This window comes from Nothobranchius furzeri, chromosome 1 (assembly GCF_043380555.1).
Source record: "Nothobranchius furzeri strain GRZ-AD chromosome 1, NfurGRZ-RIMD1, whole genome shotgun sequence".
Lineage (NCBI taxonomy): Eukaryota > Metazoa > Chordata > Actinopteri > Cyprinodontiformes > Nothobranchiidae > Nothobranchius > Nothobranchius furzeri.
The window spans coordinates 101798489-101822748 of record NC_091741.1 but is presented as its reverse complement, the minus strand read 5'-3'; the positions used below and the strand labels follow the sequence as shown (position 1 = coordinate 101822748).

At 43.4% G+C, this 24260-nt stretch overlaps 1 protein-coding gene across 1 annotated transcript in view; it reads right to left on the bottom strand.

Moving 5' to 3' along the window:
• The window catches only part of ergic1 (endoplasmic reticulum-golgi intermediate compartment 1), a 46868-nt gene extending 25064 nt beyond the window's left edge, over positions 1 to 21804 (bottom strand). The window contains exon 1 of the mRNA XM_015972832.3: positions 21652 to 21804. Within this exon, the coding sequence (XP_015828318.1) occupies positions 21652 to 21671 (20 nt within the window). The 5' untranslated portion in view covers positions 21672 to 21804. The remainder of the gene's footprint in view (positions 1 to 21651) is intronic.
• Between the last annotated feature and the right edge of the window lie 2456 nt (positions 21805 to 24260).

Sequence of the window (24260 nt, the reverse complement as noted above, 5' to 3'; positions counted from 1 at the left end):
TGTACAACGACAATAAAGGCTATTCTATTCTATTCCATTGTTTACCATCTGTGAATGTGAGGCTGCAGTCTCCTGCAAGCTAATGCTAATGCTAATGCCGGTGTTCTGAGAAAACGTCCTACTTTGGCAAAACGTCCTACCTGTAGGAGAATTTTATGGTGTTTTACATGACACAAACCCTATCCCTCACCCTAACCCTAACCAAAGACAAAAAGTACTAATACTTACTACTTATCTATTTTCCTGCAAATATGACAGCGGAGTAGCATTCCCCTTTTGTGTTGTGCGCATGCGCGCACATGCTCAGTAACAACGGGTAGGACGGTTTACCGGGTAGGAGAAATTCTCAGAACACCGGCATTTGTAATTCCACAATGACAAGCAAAATTAAAGAACTGAACCCAGCAACAAGAGCAGCACAAGTTATTTCTTGTACCCCTAAGAAGCCACACCATCTTTGTTTTTTACTCTATTATTGAGTAAAGAAGGAAAGAGGCTAATGTTAATGCTCACAATGCCAATTGTGAATTAGAAGCAAATAGTCTGCTCTAAAAAATATCTTATGATAAATGATAAATGACCCGCACCTGTATAGCGCCTCTCAGAGTAAGGACTCCAAAGCGCTTTACACTACAGTGTATCATTCATTCATTCACACACACATTCACACACTGGTGGGGATGAGCTACTATGTAGCCACAGCTGCCCTGGGGCGCGCTGACAGAGGCGAGGCTGCCGAGCACAGGCGCCACCGGTCCCTCCGACCACCACCAGCAGGCAAGGTGGTTTAAGTCTCTTGCCCAAGGACGCAACAGCAGAATTCTCTGTCCGGAGCTGGGATCAAACCTGCAACCTTTCGATTACTGGACAACCCGCTCAACCTGCTCAGCTACTGCTGCCTAAAGCTACTTTATCAATTCCCAACAACTCGATAGCACAGTGAGATGTATGTGTGAAGTTATTATTGTGTAAAACATGGCAATTTACTTCCTTAAGAGTCGTTGAGAGCTTTAACAGCAAGACTGTAACAAACTCTTCTTCTATGCCAGAGGCATATTACCGTAATATGTATTTCTCTACTTATCAGCTTACTGTGTATGACTCATCTTTGCTTAACATCTAGACTTTTCTGGTGCTGATCCATAACTGGCAACTAGAGGTGTAAATCTTCACGAGACTCACTGTTCGATTACAATTATTGGGTCAAAGTTTTGATCTGATATCTCGATGCATCACGATTATTTCATATGGATTTGTTCGACAAATAGTAGATGTCAGGTATTTGCTTTTTTAAATAAAAAACATGTCAGACATAAGATGCCATCTCCCAAAATCTCTTCATTCTCAACAGTCCTTAGGACAATGTAAAAGGGCAAAACATTTTAAACATTTACAAAAATTCAACACAGTAAAAAAAATATGTATCCACATTCAACAGTCACATCTCAGGCTGGGAAAAAACATGCTCTAGCCAAAACCTACTACAAAATACTGAAAATCTAGAGCACGGGTATTCTATCTTGGGCCTGGAGGGCCAGTATCCAGCATGTTTTAATGGTTTCTCCGCTCCAACACACTTGATTCAGTGGTTGAATCACCTGTGAAAAGGTGTGGAAAAACCTTTGTGGAAGCTATCTGATCGATCCCTCAGTTTTTTGACCTGTGAAGCAAAGTTTTGGCACCAGTTTTTTGGCTTTCGGCCAGTGACTCGGTCCACTGCTGCCTGCAGCTCACTCTGAACCGATATGGCCCTAACTTTCCTGGTTCTTTCCCCACAGGGGAGAGACGCTCGAGAACTTTGAACTATTTCAACTATGGCAACTCATGTTAACTTTAACACAGCGATTCTTCATAGGGTTGGGCATCAAGAATCGAGCATCGATTGGAACCGGTTCCAACTGCTCATTTTTCCCGGAATCACTCAACGTTTTTTATTTCGATTCCTAGTGTGCCGACGGAAGAGGAATCCGCGGCCGATCTCCGTGAAAAATAAACGTGATCTGCAAATTGTGATCAATGCTTTTCAGAGCTGATCACACCAGCAGTCTGTGTGCAGCACGAGTCCCCCCTCCTTCCCCCCACCCCGCATGCAGCGGCCAAATCTAAACAAACGTGTCTGCCGAACTTTTACTCCGTAATGTAAACTTTAATTCCTGCAGCGTAGAGGAAACTTGTTAAAAAATGTCAACACGGTGGATTTAATAGAAGCTTTAAAGAACAAACTCTGGATGGTGTGAGGTGAGTTTGTCTCACTGCAGAAATAAAAACACACGGAGCGTCAGCAGTCAGACACGTGAGCGTCAGAAGGCTGAACAATAACCTGTAGAATAATTAAAGTCATCATGCTAGAGAAGCTTCTCTGTGGTGGGCCACCGTGTGACTCAGTGCTGCACACAGACAGCTGGTGTGATCAGCTCTGAAAAGCGTTGATCGCAATTTGCAGATCACGTTCATTTTTCACGGAGATCCGCCGCAGATTCCTCTTCCGTCGGCATTCTAGGAATCGAAACTAGGAATCGAAAAAAAAACTTTGAACGTTTCCGGAAAAAAATAACAGTAGGAACCGGTTCCAATCGATGCTCGATGCCCAACGCCGGGCTATGTCCATATTTTTATACGTCAATGGTCAACACGGAGCCAAGAGCCATGTCGCAGTACGGCGGACGAGCAGATCTTTGACGGCGGTGAAACTACGAAGCCCGATAGCCTCCACTGTCCACGATCAGATATGTAGCTAGTTTTTTTTTTTTACCCAGCAGCCACACTAACATGTTACATTTCAAACCATAGATCAAGCGGTGTTATGGTAAATTCATAGAATTTCCCCCAGTTCAATCACTATTAGCAAGACAAATGTGGCTGAGCGACTCAGAAGTGATGCAGTGTCAACTAAAAGAGCTGTGGTGTTTATATGGTCTCCCTCAGAAATCCACAAGTGGCCAGCATGACTACAGCCTTGCATCAGAGTCAGTCTGCGTGCCCTGGCTGCCCCAAAACGGGAACAACCAGCCACCTCCTCCAACAACTGTTCCCAGACAAGAGAAGAGAAGCTGGGTACCTACTCAAGTATTTTTTTTTCTTTTTACCGTGTCCTGTCTGGCTGTGAAGCAAACAGAATTGATGTCTGAATGCTGGTGACAAGCCTTACAGATTTACTCTCAGGTGGAGCATCAAAGCTTCTGCTTTTAATGTCAACTGATACTTAAAACTTTATTGTTATTGTTTTTGAATGCTTGTAATTCCGACCAGACACGGAGAAAGAGGTGAAAGAGAAAGGAAGAGACAAAAGGGGCTTTTCTAGTCACAGTCTCCCTGGGGTCCCTGTGCTCTGGGGCAGCTCCTGGATCCCTGAGATGTGGAGCTCCTTCCATCTCCTATGCATCTTTGGGGGGCAGATCTGTGGCCCCTCACACTCTCTATTGGACACTCCTTTAGAGAAACCTTACATATACAAGCGCGGGTCCACACAGGTGCTCACATGGTGCTCTCATTAGTATGGACTTGGGCACATTCAACACATGTCGGCTGTGGTTGGCACTAAATACACTATGAATTATTATCGTGATTGTTCCGTAAAACAATGTTTTTATATTTCCTCATCAGATTGACGCAGTGATAGCTTGCTCCTGTGGTATTGCTGTGTGTCCCTTTTCTTTTTATTTTTTTCCTCTCCCTCTGCATGTCTAGAAGCAGACTCTTGTTCATCATTGATTGTTTATGTGGGAACCCCCCCCCCCCCCCAAGTTTCTTATGCAGCCCCACCAACATGGTGGATCAGTTAAATGACGCAGCATCCCCCCCCCCCCCCCCACAACCAGCTAAATAAAGTACAGAAATAGAATTTTACTTACTGATAGAAAAGATGCTGAAACTGCTTGGATGATCTGTTAGTAACCACAGCTTGCCCTCGGTGTCCAAATAATTCAATTCAAGTTTATTTATACACGTCCTTCCAATAAAAATTAGCCTATTGTGATAAAGTTCATTATTTCCTGTAATGTACTGATAAACATTAGACTTTCATATATATTAGATTCATTACACACAACTGAAGTAGTTCAAGCCTTTTATTGTTTCTAACATTAATAATTTTGGCATACAGCTGATGAAAACCCAAAATTCCATCTAAAAAAATTAGCATATCATGAAAAGGTTATCTAAACGAGCCATTAACCTAATCATCTGAATCAACTAACTCTAAACACCTGCAAAAGATTCCTGAGGTTTTTAAAAACTCCCAGCCTTGTTCATTACTCAAAACTGCAATCATGGGTAAGACTGCCGACCTGACTGCTGTCCAGAAGGCCATCATTGACACCCTCAAGCAAGAGGGTAACCCCGGGTTTCCACGGGAGCCGTCAGCAGCACGTTACTGCAGCAGCACGTCTTGCTCGCGTAAGCTGCTGCTTGGCCCTTCCCACGAGACGCGAAGCAGCAGGGGAGCAGCTGTCACCGACAGAGCACGAAGTCACACGAGTGACTTCATCAGTAAACACAACAACAAGCAGGAGAAAATTACAACAAAGTTTGTGTTTTATGTTCTGTCCGTTTTATAATTGCCAATACGGACCTGAAAAACAAAGGAGACCGCTAGCTGGGTGATAACTTCTCACGGGGACGCACAGTTAGTAACCTTTTTTAAAAGTAAAGCAACCGGAAAACAGTACGTTCTTTATTCTGAAAATATCTGTAGCTTCTCTCCATTTCCGCGTCCGATTTCCTGTCTTTCCTTCCCCAAAAATGTCGAACTTGACCCGTTTCAGAGGCGTCGCGTGTAGAAAATAGAACCGGCACGTAAAGGCCACGACATGCTGCTCCTGAGACGCGGCCGACTCGCGCTGCTGACGGCTCCGGTGGAAAAGGTTCTGTTGACCACAGCGGTTCCTATCAGCAGCTATGACCTGCTGCTGCAGTAACGTGCTACTAACGTCTCCCGTGGAAAGCCGGGGTAAGACACAGAAAGAAATTTCTGAACGAATAGGCTGTTCCCAGAGTGCTGTTTCAAGGCACCTCAGTGGGAAGTCTGTGGGAAGGAAAAAGTGTGGCAGAAAATGCTGCACAACGAGAAGAGATGACCGGACCCTGAGGAAGATTGAGGAGAAGGACAGATTCAAGACTGTGGGGGACCTGTGGAAGCAGTGGACTGAGTCTGGAGTAGAAACATCCAGAGCCACCGTGTACAGGAGTGTGCAGGAAATGGGCTACAGGTGCCGCATTCCCCAGGTCAAGCCACTTTTGAACCAGAAGCAGCGACAGAAGCGCCTGACCTGGGCTACCGAGAAGCAGCACTGGACTGTTGCTCAGTGGTCCAAAGTACTTTTTTCGGATGAAAGCGAATTTTGCATGTCATTCCGAAATCAAGGTGCCAGAGTCTGGAAGAAGATTGGGCAGAGGGAAATGCCAAAATGCCTGAAGTCCAGTGTCAAGTACCCACAGTCAGTGATGGTCTGGGGTGCCATGTCAGGGCAGTAAAAAATTTAATTTCGGACCCTGCACACGATCTTGGACCGATACATGACAGGATACCACAGAACAGCGCTACGCCCTCTGTGGTCCTGCCGGGCAATTGCTTTGCAACACTCTCCAGGAGACGGAGAAGTAAAAGAGCAAAACGCTTCCATCAATCCGTGCGTGTCTGTCCCTTGCGGAGCTGACGGAGAAGCATAAACCAGGCTTAAAGCGCCAATGCAGAAAAATTGAGCGTTTGTGCAGGGTCCGAAATTAAATTTTTTACTCACCGGCCAAGTTTGCTGGTAGATGATGAAAATCTACCGGCCAAGCATATTTTTTACCGGCCAAAATTCTGAATGATTTAGATCTACCTAAAGCATGTAATTCTATATTATGTTGATTCCAAACAGAGTGACAAAGTAATTAAAACTTCAATTAATAAGAAAAACAACTCTTTTGTCATTTTTACTATTTATTTTTTTTATTTTTAGAGATGTTTTTATGAACTCTTTCATTGAAATCTAGTCAGACTCCTTGTTTTCTCTGTCCATGAAGTCTGGACTCCTGCTTCTGACACTGTCTTTGTGCCAAAGCATTACAGCCTCATTTGGGTCATAGTCCTTGATCTCTGGAGAACACAGCTGCACCATGAGAATATCTGAAAGTGTGTCAGGGCTAGGGTTGTCACGGTAACCGGTGTAGCAGTAAACCCCGGTAAAAAAGTTGACAATAATAACCGTCTTGTTTTTAAAAAATATATATTATCTCGGTGGATTACCGTGGCTGCGGTGTAGGCGCAGTGACCCTTACCAGCCACCGTATCATCTGAAGTTGCCGGTGGCACATGCGCACTTTGTTGTTTACGACCAAAACTTTCTTTAAGCTAAAGCTGAAATAATGGCCAAAGGAGGAGACGGCAACACTCGGGACATTAATTATCCCTCAAAGAAGACAAAGTTGGAAGTATGGGCATTTTTTGGATATTTGAAGAATGCCGAGGGACAGTTGTCTGTGAGGCAGAAACGCTACGTGGCCATCATAATGTAGTCATTGTCTCACGACTCCGCCATCTCCAGTTCGCCACTTTTCACAAAATCTTCTGGTTGCCACTGGTCCTGGTGGTTATTCTTCCAGTTCGACGAGTTTTCTTTTGGAAGGCTGGCTGACTCCAGTTAAAAACCGCCACATTTCACCGCTACTTTTAACACGAAGCTAACTGCTAACTTGATAAACTGATTGAATGGGATAGGCGGAAATTACGTTGGATGCGGCGTTCACGTTTCGCGTATGTTTGTGTACGTTGCATGCAGGCGGGAGGAGTATCAGAAATCCATGGAAGATGACTGATAAACATAACTAATTTGGTGCAAACATTTACTCGCCAGGTGGCAGGTAGAGCTCAAAAATTTACTCGCCAAATGGAGCAATTTGCTCGCATTTGGCGAGTGGCGAGTGTTAATTTCGGACCCTGGTTTGTGGAAGAAAACCCATCTCCACGTCCATCTGCTGCACCTAAAGGATCTTCTGACATCCTTAACTCTGCAGTCACAGACGCCAGGGTTTCCTATTTCTCCAACCTGGTGTCCCAGAGCAAAGGGAACCCCAAGATGCTGTTTAACACCATCACCAGCATTGTCTCTCCTGCCACTCCTACAGCCTCCATCCACTCTGTTGCAGACTGTGAGAACTTTCTGTCTTTCTTTGTGGACAAAGTCGGTAAGGTTAGATCTAGCATCTCTCCTTCAGCCTTATCGCCGCCTCTCCCGACTCCAACTAGGCCCATCATCCTAGATAGCGTTACTCCTGTTTCTTTGCCTGAGTTAACCAAACTAGTTAACTCTATGAAGACCTCTGCATGCCCCCTGGACATCGTACCCTCATCTTTGTTTAAAAGTGCTTTTCAGTCCATCGGTCCCAGCGTGCTCTCTATAATTAACGCTTCTCTGGTTTCTGGTCAGGTCCCTGCTTACTTTAAGAACGCTGTAATCCACCCACTTCTTAAAAAACCGAGTCTCGACCCCTCTCTCCATAGCAGCTTCAGACCCATCTCTAAACTTCCGTTTATCTCCAAGATCTTGGAAAAGGTTGTGGCTAAACAACTCACAGCTGCTCTTGATGAACATAACATCTATGATTGCTTCCAGTCAGGTTTTCATAGAGCTCATTCTACTGAAACAGCACTTCCCAGGGTCTCTAATGACCTTCTGACTCACAGTGATGCAGGGGACTGTTCTGTTCTGGTCCTGTTGGACCTGACTGCAGCCTTTGACACTGTTGACCATCACCTGCTACAGGAGAGGCTGAGAGACTGGGTAGGCCTATCAGGATCTGCTCTGGAGTGGTTCTCTTATCTCTCTGAGCGCTCCTTTTCTGTGGCCGTCTCGAAGTTTAGGTCCTCCACCACCTCCCTTACCCATGGTGTCCCACAAGGTTCTGTGCTGGGGCCTCTGCTCTTCCTCCTCTATCTGCTTTCTCTTCAGCACATCCTGATCACCTTCAAAGGAATCTCCTACCATCTTTATGCAGATGGCATCCAACTGTACATCTCCTTTAAGCCCCATGAGATGTCTAAGCTGCAGCTGTTACACACCTGCTTAGACTCTATCAAAACCTGGATGGCTGGGAGCTTTCTACAGCTGAATGAAGATAAGACTAAGATCCTCATCTGTGCCCCAGACAAGCAGGTTCCCAAAGTCAGAGACTCCCTTGGTCAGCTTGCTTCCCACACCAAACCTTCTGTCAGGAATCTTGGCGTGACCTTTGACCCAGCTCTCACCCTGGATTCTCATGTCAGTTCTCTTGTTCGCTCTTCCTTCTTCCATCTCAGGAACGTTGCTAAGGTGAGTCCCATTCTGTCTTGCTCTGAACTTGAGACAGTTATCCACACCTTCATCTCCTCACGCTTAGACTACTGTAACTCTCTTTTCACGTGTCTGAGCAGAACCTCCCTGAACCGTCTGCAGGTGGTTCAGAATGCCTGTGCTCTGCTTCTGACCAAGACCTCCAAACACATCCACATCACCCCGCTTCTCCTCCAGCTTCACTGGCTGCCAGTCAACTTCAGGGTTCATTTCAAGATCCTGGTTCTGGTCTATAGGGCCCTACATGGACAAGCACCATCTTACATTGGTGATCTTCTTAGTCCCTACACCCCCAGCAGGTCCTTGAGGTCCAGTGATCAAAGCCTACTGGTTGTGCAGCACCAGGCTGAAGACCAAAGGTGACAGATCATTTGCTGCTGTGGCCCCCAGACTCTGGAACTCTCTCCCCCTGAGCCTGAGATCAGTGGACTCAGTGGTCTCCTTCAAAAAGCAGCTGAAGACTCACTTGTTCAAGCTGGCTTTTGTATGACCTTCATCAACCCCTCTCTCTTTATTCTGCTCTCCCCACCTATTCCACCTTCCTCAGGATCCACTGATTTCCCTCTTTCCTATTCACTCTCTTTTTTTTTACATTTTTTCTTTTAAATCCCAATTGCCTATTTTTGCTCATTTTAAATATATTTTGAAACATTTTCTAAATGCTTTTTTAGAGTTTTACTTTTTTTTTTGTTTTGTTTTTGTGAAGCGCCTCATGATTTTTATCTTGAGAGGCGCTGTAGAAATGATATTTTCTTCTTCAAAACCACTGGTAAATGGTTTACTGACCATGGTATTACTGTGCTCAATTGGCCTGCCAACTCTCCTGACTTGAACCCGCTTGAACCCCATAGAGAATATGTGGAATATTGTGAAGAGAAAGATGAGATACGCAAGACCCAACACTCTGGATGAGCTTAAGGCCGCTACCGAAGCATCCTGGGCCTCCATAACACCTCAACAGTGCCACAGGCTGATTGCCTCCATGCCACGCCACATTGAATTTCTGCAAAAGGATTCCCGACCAAGTATTGAGTGAATAACTGAACATAATTATTTGAAGGTTAACTTTTTTTGTATTAAAAACACTTTTCTTTTATTGGTCGGATGAAATATGCCAATTTTTTAATAGGAATTTTGGGTTTTCATGAGCTGTATGCCAAAATCATCAATATTAGAAATAATAAAAAGGCTTGAACTACTTCAGTTGTGTGTAATGAATCCAATATATATGAAAGTCTAATGTTTATCAGTACATTACAGACAATAATGAACTTCATCACAATATGCAAATTTTTTAGAAGGACCTGTATAGCACCAAATCACGACAAGAGTCATGTCAAGGCACGTCGCATTGTAAACATTCCAATACAGTTCAGTTCATTAAGCCAATCAGAAAAAAGTTTCCTATATAAGGAACCCAGCAAATTGCATCAAGTCACTGACTAGTGTCAGTGGCTTTACAGCAATCCTCATACTAAGAAAGCATGCAGCGACAGTGAAGAAGAAAACTCCCTTTAAACAGGAAGGAACCTCCAGAGGATCCTGGCTCAGTATAATAAGCCATCCGCCACGACTCATCGGGATCGAGAAGACAGCATGACAACTCATGCATGAACACAAACCAACACCAACACACACAACACAACACACAATTTTAGCCACTTCCGTGTTGGTTTCCCGTTTATCCCAGGATTATGGGGGCTTGGTCTGACATGACTGAACCCGACTGAACCTAAGTTTTTTAAGCACTTCTTAAATAATAATATTAGCACATATCCTCTCTGATGTATGAGCAGACATGCTGTGCATCTCTCTAGCTCGCTTTTCAAACGCCCAGAGCGCGCTGTGCGACCCAACCTGCTAAAGTAGCATAATTTACTGAATCCATCAGGTTTACTCGGTTCGGGTTCGGTCTCAGGTTACAACTCCAGCACTCAGCCCACCCAACCACATAAAGGTGGACCAATATTTCCTACTTGGTAAATGTGGGGGACACGTCCCACTCTGACAAATGTATGAGCCACGGTTAAAAAAATAAATAAAACTGCATTCAACAATAACCTATTATTGTGTGCTTCTTCAACAAGTCAGAATAATTTATGTCCACAGCTGGATGCATCAATTATTTGATTTTTTCAGCTCTACTAGCAATAGTCACGAAACTCCCAGAACAGAAGCATGTCATTTTTATTTCATTACTACATAATGTACCTTTGATATTCAATGTAAAACATTTTTACTTTTTATATATTCCAGATTACACAACAATGAAACATCCAACATATTTCATGTAAAAACTACCCTAAAAGAAAATAAAACCATACATTTATGCCAAAAATCATTAACCATTTAACCCACTCAGTTGTAGCTCAACAGAGCTTCTTCAAAATAAAGAGTGAGGCGAGATCTTGTCTTGAAGTTGAACTTAAACTTTAGTGAATTGCTTTAGAACACCTTACAGGAAAATCACGTCTGCACTTAGTTCCAGTTTTTCTCGAACACCACCCACTTCCTCGTTTTCTTGCTAAGCCTTTTGGGAAACACGCCAAGCCTCATGGGCAATGAAGTTTTTAAAGGTTACACAATACTGAGCCACTTAACTAATCTCAAATCAGAAAATACTGTCTCATATCACTAAATAATAATTAGATGAAATAATATGTCCTTGGTGAACATTCAAATTCAACATTTCCATGAACTGACATAATAGTCATTTCTATTTGCTACTAGCATTAATATAAACCTCCCCCTGCTCTTATAATTCACAACACACTCTGACCAAACACGCTCTAGGGATGGTTGTATAATTTCTCTGCACACTGTAAACCAGTTCAAATACACAATCTAATTTTGTTTTTGGCACACCTCTACTTGAGGTAGATTAACTGTAAGTGAAGTTAATGAGTCTGGCTTAAAAAGAAAAACTGCAGTTGCACTATTCTTGACATCACCACCATGACAGATCAATACAGTACTCCTATGAGCATATATAACATTAACAAAAAACAACCCCAGTCAGGTCGTCTTTAACATAACACCAAGACAGGATTTTTTTAATACCAAACTCTCACTTATGTTTGTAATTTCCTGAAATACTGTAAACACATTTTCCTTCATGACATGTCATGGCTGAATCTTCTGTGTGGTGAATGACATGTTGTGTCAGTGGTAAGGACATGGTGTACCAGTATCTCACTGTTGAAATGAAATGAAAGCACAGGGCTGACTTATTTTTAAGGAAACGTCTTACTAAATAAACTCAGTCTTTAGACTGACTCATACTTAGTCACCAGTTCATCCTCTCCTTGGATTGTTGAGCAATCCCACATAATGGACCGTTAAGGCTCTCACACATGAGCCTATGAGCATCATGTGCCTACCTTTTTTCGTGCGTATGTTTTCTGTCAGAGGTTTACGTCAAGTATCACATAGCAGACACACAACATGGTCCAGATAAGGTATTGTTAATTATACAAGCATAAACACCAAGGAGGATCTCTTACTAAAGTCACTGATGATCTAATCATCGCTTTACAAACACAAGTCATCATCAGGTTGACGCACAACAAGTCTCACTGACAAACTAAAGGTTGTTTCAACTTTAAGACTAAAAAGTCTTAAAGTCATTCCTTTGTTCTCCTAAAAAAACAAAGTTGTTCATTTGTGTTTATTACAACTACGAGTTTGCATTTTAAGTCCAAAGCCTGTCAACACTAGTAGTGTACTAGTACAGTCCTAAGGATCATCATCTAGTGTAGACCAACTTCTCAAAAACTGCAGTAATCACTTAATCCTGACAACTAAAGCCTAGGGATTTGTGAGGTGTGAAGTTCTTTCTGTACTACTGCATCAATACCAGTAGTCTCTTTTCAGAAAAAGGTCATGCTGACACCTTTGCCGTGTATTCCCTTACTTTATTCACAGTAACCAAACAGAAAGCAGGAAACGTGGACAAAACTGCTGGTACCCTTCAGTCAAAGAAAGAAAAACTCACAGTGATAAAAGAAGTAACTTGAGTCGGACAAAAGTAATAATAAATAAAAATTCTATGAAATCTAACCAATAAAAGTCAGACATTGCTCTCCAACCATGCTTCAATGGAATTATTTTGAAAAAATGAACATGTTTCAACTCCTTCCAAAGATGCTCAATAGGACTGAGGTCAGTGCTCGGCCACTTTAGAATAGTCCAGTGTTTTCCCGGCTCCAAAAAGGTTCTAGCAACCCATCCGGCACCTACAGCCGGGCGTACACTGTGCAACTTTTTCACTTTTTTGAGCCGATTTTCCAGTCGTGCGAGAATCCACGAGATCGGGGCGAGTTTTGCGCCGAGCAGTCGTGTAGTGTACAGGGGGTTACGAGAGGCGATTAACACCACGTGACCAGCTACCGATCAGCAGTCGTGAGGTCGCACGGACTTCTGGCATGTTTAATATTTCGCTCGTCCCTCGTGAGGGTATCGCACTGTTGAAGCAGCGCTGCGAGCAGCTGCGACCTAAAATGTATCAGAACCGCTCACGGCGCTTGCGCAATCCTGCATCAACGCCGCTCCCCGCTATTTCCCTAATAACACACGCTGTTCGATTTAATTTCTACACGTTTTTTTACTCACAAAGATTGTCAAGAAAGTGTGTTTGTCGTGTTCATGTCAAATTAAACTGATCACAAAACACAGATTTACTCTCTTTATTTCGTTTTCCTAATCCAACTCCCATAAATCGCTGTGTCCTCCTGCAGCACTCCCGAAGGACAACAGGCAAAACAAGACCAAAAAGTGTTGCGTAAAAACTGCTATTTTTAGCATATTTTTAGGGCCGACATGTTGCTACCAGACGTACAGTGTGAGCAGTCAGATCGCACCCGAGAACTGGGTCGTACAGTGTGAGCGCCTGGCTCGTGAGATCTGCTCTGCGAGGAAGTCGTACAGTTTGAGCTGAAGCTGAGTGGTACGAGTGAAAAAGTCGCACAGTGTACGCCCGGCTTAAGGGGAGGAAGGAAGCAATTTGCTCACACTGTTTACACTGGGGATGGGGAGCTGTTGACGTCAACTGGGGCTATAGTCGGGCGGTGAAAGGAGTATTTTGAGGAGCTCCTCAATCCCACGGACACGCATTCCGAGGAGGAACCAGAGCTGGAAGACTTGGGGATGCACTGTCCAATCTCTGGGGCAGAAGTTGCTGAGGTAGTGAAACAACTAAGCAGCGGCTGAGCCCCTGGGGTGGATGAGATCTGACCTGGGTATCTCAAGGCCTTGGGTGTTGTACGACTGTCATGGTTGTCACGTTTCTGCAACATTGCGTGGTCATCACGTCAGTTCCTATCGAGTGGCAGACCGGGTTGGTGGTCCCAGTTTTTAAAAAGGGGGACCAGAGGGTGTGTTCCAACTATAGGGGGATCACACTGCTCAGCCTCCCAGGAAAAGTCTACTCCAAGGTACTGGAGAGGAGGGTCTGGTTGATAGTTGAACCTCAGATAGAGGAGATGCAATGTGGTTTTCGTCCTGGCCGCGGAACTGTGGAGCAAGTTTTTACCCTTGCTAGGGTGATAGAGGAGTCATGGGAGTTTACCCAACCAATCCACTTGTGTTTTGTGGATTTGGAGAAAGCTTATGACTGTGTCCCCAGAGGCACCCTGTGGGGGGCACTCCAGGAGTATGAGGTTTATGGTCTTTTGCTAAGGGCCATTCAGTCCCTGTATCAGAGAAGTGTGAGTTTGGTCCACAAAGCCTGCAGTAAGTTGAACCTGTTCCCAGTGAGGGTTGGACTCCACCAGGGCTACCCTTTGTCACTGGTCCTGTTCATAACATTTATGGACAGGATTTCTAGGTGCAGCCGTGGTGTTGAGGGTGTGGAGTTTGGTGGCAGGAGAATTTCATCTCTGCTTTATGTGGATGATGCTGTCCTCTTAGCTTCATCGGCTCTGACCTACAGCTCTTGCTGGGGAAGTTACAGCTCTTCTGGGGAAGTTTGCAGCCTAGTGTGAAGTGGCTGGAATGAGGATCAGCACCTCCAAGTCTGAGACCATGGTTCTCAACCAGAAAAGGGCAGCTTGCCAACTCCGGGTCAGGAGAGAGGTCCTGCCTCAAGTGGAGGAGTTCAAGTATCTTGGGGGTCTTGTTCACGAGTGAGGGAAGGAGGGACCAGGAGACAGACAGGCAGATTGGGACAGCATCTGCACTGATGCGGACACTGAACAGTTCTGTTATGGTGAAGAAGGCGCTGAGCTGGAATGCAAGGCTCTCGATTTACCAGTCAATCTACCGCACAGTACTTACTGTTATGGTCATGAGCTTTGGCTAATGACCAAAAGAACAAGATCGTGGATACAAGCGGCCGAAATTAGTTTTCTCCGTGGGGTGGCTGGGTTCAGCCTTAGGAATAGGGTGTGGAGTTCAGGCATTTGGGAGAGACTCGAATTAGAGCCGCTGCTCCTCCATATCGAGAGGAGTCAGTTGATTGGGCATCTTGTTAGGATGTCTCCTGAACACCTCCCCAGGGAGGTGTTTCAGACATGTCCTGCCAGCAGGAGGTCCCCTGGTCAACCCAGGACATGTTGGAGAAAGTACATATCCGAACTGGCCCTGGAATGCCTTGGGGTCTTACCAGAGGAGCTGGTGGAGGTGGTCAGGAGAGGACGGTCATTGATTTTTATCAATTTTATGGATTTGTTGTTGGGGCCCTAATGCGAAGATCACTTGAAAGACAGCAGAAGAACCTGTCCCACAACTGAGAATAGTCAATGGAGCAGTCTTGCTTCCCACACTAATATACGTTAGCATTTTAGCTACGGTACTTTCTTAAGTCGCATCTGACTGCGAGGCAATAAAAGATCCGAGGCTTATTAGTACCTACATAGTAATGATAAGGCTGGTCGTGTTTTGTTGAAAGAGGTGGGACAAAATGTTATTTAAAAGCAGAAGTAGAGCCGAGTCAGAGCCTTAAATTTCCTCATCACCTTTTGTTTCTACATCAAGTGAAATACAAACAGCAGGTTGTTCATGTATAGCATGAATTCCAATAGGTTTAATGATCATTTTCAACATATTTGATAATGTTAAAAATTAAGAACACATTCCTGAACTTTGCATATTTATGCTCTCCGAGCACAGGCGCCACTGGTCCCTCCGACCACCACCAGCAGGCAAGGTGGATTAAGTGTCTTGCCCAAGGACACAACAGCAGAATTATCTGTCCGGAGCCAGGATCGAACCTGCAACCTTCAGATTACTGGACAACCCGCTCAGCCTCTTGAGCTACTGCTGCCCCTATTACTTACCTATCCAGTAGCAGTAGGGATGCACCGATGGATCGGCATTTGATCCCAATCGGCCAATAGCGCCCCTATCGGTTTTGATCGGAGTTTTCAAAATAGATCAAAGCAGACCGATCAGGTAGGGTTGTCACGGTAACCAGTGTAGCGGTAAACTCCGGTAAAAAAAGTTGACAATAATAATAACCGTCTTGTTTTTAAAAAAACTATATTATCTCGGTGGGTTTACCGTGGCTGCGGTGTAGGCGCGGTGACCCTTAACAGCCACCGTATCATCTGCTGAAGTTGCCAGCGGCACATGCGCGCTTTGTTGTTTACAACCAAAACTTTCTTGAAGTTAAAGCTGAAATACTGGCCAAAGGAGGAGACGGCAGTGCTCAGGAGGACATTTATTATCCCTCAAAGAAGACAAAGTCGGAAGTACGGGCATCTTTTGGATATTTGAAGAATGCCGAGGGACAGTTTATAGAAGAGGGCTATCCTGTTTGCAGCACGTGCAGAAAAAGTGTCTGTGAAAGGCAGCAATGCTTCAAATCTCATGACACATCTGCGTGACCATCACCCACAACTCTACAGTCAACGCACGGCAAGTTAACGTTAGCGTTTTAGCTAAAATGCGTTATCCGAGGATTTGGGTTGAGGGAGAGTGCAACGAGTCGCTATATAAAGCAGCTGCAGCGCCGCTACCTGCATATAAACCGTGTCGCGGACACCCCCATGTTGAAATGACGCTATGCATTACGGGGATCCCAGGTGCAGATAAGAGTTGGTCTCTCTCTGAGAATAATTATGAATTTAACAATGATTACTGCCTGATGACATTTTCCCACATCTGTAAAGCTCACTGGAAGAACACAAACCGAGGACAATATTTTCCTGATATAGGGTTTATTACTCAAGTAAAGGTAAAAAAAAAATTATCCAATTAGAAGGCTACTTGAGTACTGAGTATCATCTGATCTAATATTTTTAAAATTATGACAAACAGACATAAAATAAGAAGTTATGGGCAAATATTGGTATTTTAAAGACTAAAGGGAAAAAATGTAAACAAATAAACAACATAATTACAAAATAACGCATTTTAGGCAAAATTTAGACACAAACTGAGGACAATATTTCCTGATATACAGGGTTTATTTAATTGTGTGAAAATGTAGCACGTTTAAAAAAATACCACGATAATACTGAAAACTGTGGTAATTTTGGTCACAATAACCGTGAGGTTAAATTTTCACACCGTGACAACCCTAATACAGACCATTTTAGATTAGGTTACATTTCCTTTATTCCCAGATTATGTAGTTTGTAGCACTCATTATAATGTTGTAGAAAATTTCTGGCCAATCCACGTGATCGGTATCGGTGATCGGTATCGGTGATCAGCATTCTTTGATATCGGTATCGGTGATCGGCAGCAAAAAACCTGATCGGTGCATCCCTAAGTAGCAGCACTGCTAGGTCAGAGTCCGTAGTACTGTACATGCTGTTCAAGTAGAGCTCTCCAGCGGCCCAATAACTCTGGTCTTTGCTCTTGCTCTATCGCATTGTCTTTCTTTTTCTAGATTGTTCTGATAAGGAATTTCTAGCTTTCTTTGGTGGATCTGCCATTGCACAACTCTCTAAACTGCAGGTCTACCACAGACATATATACGTAGACGCCCCATGGACTGGCGCTGATTTAGTGGCCGGCCGCCATTTTAGATCTCCATTCATCCCCAGTGCATTCATTTCTACTAAGGAAGGTGCTACCCAACTAAAAAACACATTTTATCAGGCTTTTTCACAAAATCAGACACAAGCTACTCACTCTGCATGACTTTGGACTGTTCTAAACTGCTTTGGAGAGTGAGACTCATCCAATATGGCGGTGACGCTGTTACACTACCAGCGCCCAAAGGGGCATTTACGTATTTATGTCTATGGGGTCCAAGTCTACGTGACATTGCCATAAAACAATATCACGTGCAATTCCATGCTATAGTTCTTTTTTTAAAACACTGAACAGTTTTGTTACCTGTTTTCCCGCTACGTTTCGTTTGCGGCTGCAAACTTCCTCAGGCTGACGCGTCAAGTATATATACAAGTAACCAGTAGGCAGACTCAACAAACTGGGCGAGCCACACTCGCCATTGTCACTCCGTCTCTGGTAGAGGTCTTTCATACTATCTACAATACCTCTGTCATCTTTTTTTTTTTTTGCCGTGATGTCAACATTAACATGTTACAGATCTCTTCTATTGACATCATTTTTGTTTTGGTTTTACCCTACAAACCCGGGACTCTGTATTGTAGATTTAACGCTGGCTGCCCAGTGAGAGTTCAGTTGATGGTGAAAACACTGTCCTGAACACACTGGACCATAAAAAAGGCTACCAACCAGTACTATTCCACTCCTTGGAAGTGAGGTATAAAGCCTGATTTATGCTTCTCCGTCTGCGTCAGTGCGGAGACACGCAACGCCATTATCCGTCCCTGCGTAGGGCACGCAAGTACGTACGGAGTTGAGCCCACTTTTTTAAACATCCGTCGAACGAGACGGATTACGCAAGCTTGTGATTGGTCAGGATGCCGCTGTTGTTTACAACGCCGCCATTGCAAAGAGAGCCGAGGATAACTAGCGGCAGACACGGAGAAGCTTGAAGAATACCTTGCGAAAAAACTCTAAAAATATGAACGTTTCATCCTCCCGTGACTGGAGGAGTGAAAAGATGCGCAGCAGGCATTTTATTTGTGGACGGAAATGACAGGAAACGTGGGTTTAGAGGTGGGGAGCGCATGAAGAGGTGGGAGAATGAGAGACAAATATGTCCGTGTTAAAAGTCTCTTATATACACAAAAAACACAATATAAACACACTATCTTGGACCGATACATGACAGGATACCACAGAACAGCGCTACGCCCTCTGTTGTCCTGCCAGGCAATTGCTTTGCAACACTCTCCAGGAGACGGAGAAGTATGAGAGCAAAACGCTTCCGTCAATCCGTGCGTGTCTGTCCCTTGCCAAGCTGACGGAGAAGCATAAACCAGGCTTAAGTCACACAAGAGAAGCATCCCCATGCCCCCTAAAATAACCTTAATTCCATCCACACATGTGGTAAAACAGTAGACCAGAGAACAGAACCTGGGAGTTGAAGCTGAAGCAAAACATGTGCCCTCACATGGTTGGTTCTGATTTAGGCTTTAAGTTTTATGTAAACAAACAGGGCATTGTTAAAATAAAACACAGGTTATCACACCACAAGCTCATCTAGTTGTTCCATCAGAAATAAACATTTTCTGTATTTTCATTTCACACCCAAAAGTGAACACCTTTTTGGTGGTGTGATCATTTATGGGAAATGATGTGATAGCCACCATTAGGCATGCCGACTACTAGGGATGGGTACCTTTGATATTTGAATCGATCCGGTACTAATTCCCGGTACCTACGAATCGATACCTGTACTTAACGGTACCAATTTTCGATACTTTTGAGTGTTTAATATTTTAATTCTCTGTTATAATTAGATATATATTTTTCTCAATTTATAACCATATTTGATAAATATCACGATAAATAACATACAACTGTTTGTATTTTAACATCTTCCTTGTAGTTTTATAAGCTGATAATTAAACTGAAGCAAACATCTTTACTGTGAACTAAATTTACTGTGTATCTTCATTCCTTTTACCGTCCTTTTTCAATTGATTTTTCCTACTGGGAAGTTAGAATTTCCGAGGAGAAAGCGAACACACCATTAGATAATAACACCGGTGCCAATGGAAGCTAACATATCAAGCTACGTTATCTTAAACAATTTATTTAACTGCTGGAGCAGATTTAAATGATGATGCCTCACACTTAGATCGTTGTCACTGGTGTCATCTTCACCCAGTCCCCCGTTGCATTTAGTAAAGTGAAGCCAAACTTTAGTGCGCGTTCGTGTTCTTCTAGTCGGAATTTCAGAGTTCCGAGGAGAAAGCGAACGCACCATTAGATGATAACATTGGTGGCATAGGAAGCTAACATATCAAGCTACGTTATCTTAAACATTTTATTTAACTGCTGGAGCAGATTTAAACGATGATGCCTCACACTTAGATCGTTGTCACTGGTTTCATCTTCACCCAATCACCCGTCGCATTTAGTAAAGTGAAGCCAAACTTTAGAGCGCGTTCATGTTCTTCTAGTCGGAATTTCGGGATTCCGAGGAGAAAGCGAACGCACCATTAGTGAAACGGAAGCTAACAAATCAAGCTAACGTTATCTTACATTTTATTTACCTACCGGAGCAGATTAAGAGGAGGATGTCTCACTTAAATCGTTGTCACTGGTTTCATCTTCACCCAATCACCCGTCACATTTAGTAAGGTAAAGCCAAACTTTAGAGCGCGTTCATGTTCTTCTAGTCGGAATTTCGGGGTTCCGAGGAGAAAGCGAACGCAGCATTAGTGAAACGGAAGCTAACAAATCAAGCTAACGTTATCTTACATTTTATTTACCTACCGGAGCAGATTAAGATGAGGATGTCTCACGTAGATCGTTGTCGCTGGTTTCATCATCATCACCCAGTTACCCATCACATTTAGTGAAGGGGACCCAAGCTTTAGCGTGCGTTCTTTCTACCATGCTGCTCTGTTTACAACTCGCTCGCAGCGACCGATGACTTAACGCTCTTGCGCATGTGCAGCTGTCTAGGCAAGTTCTCGTTGTAAAGGACAGGTACCGAAACGAGGCACCGTTTCAAACGAAGTGAATCGGTGCTCGGTCGGTACTGTGGAATTTGGTCGGTACCTTAAAAAGTACCGAATTCGGTACCCATCCCTACCAACTACGGTCTTTATTTGTTCAGCATATGCTTGAAAGAACATTAACAATGGCACTTTTTTTTTTTTACATTTGAGATGATCCTCCCCGCAACATGTCAAAACATCTAGTTAGTTGGTTAATCGAGTCATTTCCAGTTATTCCAATTCGAGTTTTGTTACCAAAGGTGCTGAAACTCAAGACATCTTGTCCTAACCTTTTGACTTTCTGTCACAAAAACCTCATACACTCTTTTCATCCACTGTAGCAATGACTAACAGAGTTACAACACATCCTACATTCATCCTGTCGTTACAACAACACATGGATCTATGACAAAACAAAATCAGATGCCTACCATGAATTTTTCTAACAGATGACCTGTGTGTGGCTAAGGATCATATATGCTGACCACTATATTCACTATTGAGAAAATACACAATAAACTCATCCAGAGCATATACGTTTCTTAGATACGTTCACATTATTGGTCGTGTGATCCAACAAAATGATGAATAATACTCATCGTGTCTGAGCTTTTACAGGTAGTTTACATGATAGTTGTCTTTTGACATTTTAAAACAAAAGTGGACATCTAAGAATGTCACGCTGATGGGAAAAATTGACAACTAATTTTTTTTACAATGAATAAAATTTTTGCTTTAAATATGCTTCGTGTGTTTTAATAATTTCAGTCTTATTAATGTCCCTGATGTATCTGAAGACTTGCTGAGTGTGGATCATACTGTGGTGCAACAATACCAGTTACCACTCAGTATCAGTATCAGAGTTTGTAAAGGGTGGATGAGTGTACATATCCTGTATTTATTTTCACATGGGTGGGGGCTCAATGAACGACAAATATTAGATGTCCGCGTCTAACCTGAGTTGTTGAATTGATTCTGCGTTTTAACTGTGCTCTGAATTCAACAGACGCTAAAACTGCTTTGTAATATAGTCAATTATTTCGTAAGGATGACAGAAACTGTGCCGTTTGTGATGCTTACAAGTCTTACGCTGTTGAAATCATGTGGAAATCTGCACATGCGCAAACAACAACCCACATAAAAACTGTTGCAGCACACCTGAGCATCACTCCACCGAGAGACACTATGTACTCGAGCAGCCCAGTTTTTATGTGAAAGAGAACAAAACACTGATTTAACACGTTTGCTGTTTCTTAGGTAGATGCGGCGGTGTTTCCCCACCAGCCAGGACTCAGGCTGAAAACACCGCCGCTATCTGAACCCAAACACACCGGAGGCTCCGTACTCACCTCCTAACATCGAAAGGCATGATGTCTGGACGTTTAACCAGGGGCTTTAGCGTAGAAAGGCAAAAACAAAGGCAGCTGTGACGCTTTTTTTCAACGCTACCGGTGGTTCATCTGTGCCGGGCTGACGTCAGCTTAGGACGCTTTGCAACATCTGATTGGCTTAGATCTACTTCCGGTTTTTCTGATTCTGCATCCGCCGCAAGCGTAGCAACGTGAAAAAAAAGAAAAAAAAACTGGTAGCAAGTTTGGAGCAGGTTAGGAGACGTGAGAATGTATATTATTAAATCTGTGTAGGTTTATGAGTTGTGGAATATGCGTTTTATAACTGGTATTAGTTCAAAATGAATACAAACACTGCCACAAAAAACTAAAGAAGACAAAAAACATTGAGCGACCCAAGAATTGGTGAAAGGACTGTAGACAGAATAAATAAGACGCAAAAATTCCAGAAAACAAAATCAATTCCAAGATTAGATAAAGAGAAACAAGCATCATCTGGAAAAGCATCAGATTTTATATCAGAGACACAAAGTGATGGAAAAGATGCATACAGTAGGGCCAGAGAGTTTATTACCAGTGTTGAAAGTGTTGAAGATGTGTATGTCGAACATATTATTAAACATGTACGATAAATGGTATGGTGCCTTCTAGAGTACTAGAACCCCTCAAGGCACTTCCATTCACCTATTCGTTCATAACCGCATTAACACGCTGGCAGCGATGACCCAGATTGTAGCCATAGCTACCCTGGGACAGACTGACAGAAACTAGGCTGCTACACAATCGGCACTGCCGGTCCCTCTGACGACAGACAGTTTGACCATAACAAACACCATGTTTAAACATAAGGATGTCCTCGGTACTCATGGTATCAGGGCAGCCTTGGTCTCAGGTCAGGGAATGAGATTGTAGTCTGTAATCTGACCTGTGTCTATATGTTTTAGTCATTCAGGTAAAATGTGGCAGGCAATTTTAACATTTAATGAACAATCTGACCTCTTTGTAATTCTTATTTTATGTAGCAGTAATAAAGCTTCAAAACTAACACACATGATTACAAGAATTACATTTCAGATATTTTAAATGTTCATTTGAGATCGTAGCCAAGTGTTATTATGGATTTCTGGAGTGTTTATTTCTACAAGGAACTAGGATTTATGGATATCTGGATTACATATCCAGTCAGCTTAATAAAAGTTAAAATGTCTTGCCATGAGGAAAGAGACTAGCTGCACTGTCAGCTGATCTCCGTCTGGTATTGATTTGAATCAGATGGCAGGGGAAGACATATGAGAACACATAAGAATCTTTTAAAACGGCCTTCCACCTCTGGCAGAGCTTTGACCATTTCCCCGAGAGTAGTGGGGGACAATGAGTCCAAAGGCTCCTTCTTTTGCTCTGGTGGTTACTGGTGCTAGTCATTGTGGTAAGCCCTGGACTTGCTGGTGGACACCAGAGGTTGTGTCAGGTGGAAGGAGACCTGCAGGGCATCAATAACCAGTCTGCTGTGATGAAAGGGGAGCTAAGCCAGGCTGTGCTGCAACGTTTCAGTCATTGTTCCAATCCACACCTATAATCATCAGCTTTGCGTAATGACTGAAAGAACAAAACTGTGAATATAAGTGGTTGAAATAAGTTTTCTTCACAGGGTGGCTGGGTTCAGCCCTGTGAGCCTGGACATCCAGGAGAGACTTGGAGTAGAACCGCAGATCCTCCACATGAGAAAAGGTAATGACTAATGACCTGGACTTGTACCTTTCTGACTTGGAGGACTCCAAAGTGCTTTACAATACAATGCATTTTTCATCCATTCACACACACATTCACACACTGGTGTTAATGAGCTACATGATAGCCCCAGCTGCCCTGGGTCACACTAACAGAGGCAAGAGGCTGAGATGGTTTGGGGATTTGTTCACGGGTCCGTTTGGACGCCACCCAGGGAAGGTGTTTTAGGCATGTCCAGGCAGAAAGTCCTCTGGTTGACCAAGAACATGCTGGAGGGATTTTATCTCCAGGATGAGCAGGGAATGTCTTCAGATCCCACTAGTGGAGCTTTAAGAGATTGTTGGTGATAGGGCTGTTTGAGCCTTTCTACTGGGGTTACTACTCTTGCAACCTGGACCTGGATAAGCAGTTGAAAACAAGAAAATGGATGGTGTCATGTTGTGGTTTGTGTTTTTACCACAGTGCGCTGCAGAGTGATGAAGCTGGTAACGTCTGCTTCCTCATCTGTCTGGCCTTTATTTGGGGGTTTCAATGGGGATGGGTTTCCTGTTCATTGAGGTAGTTTCTATGGCATTCCATAAAAATCCGCCCAAATATATCTGTGATTTTATATCAGTTCTATTTGGTTTTTTAACATTTCCCTTATCAGGCCTAGCTAAACACCACAAACTTGGCCATCATTCATGGTCTTCACTTTTCCAATAGAAATGGATATTTTATGTTCACTTTTATGTTGAATCCATAAACTGAAACCATCTTATGATGAGAAATGATGGAGTCGTAGCTGTTTTGATAGAATCTTTCAAGTAACTTCATAATATTGCATGACTCTGTTTGCAAAATATGTATTGTGAACAACACAACTACTATCACACCAAATA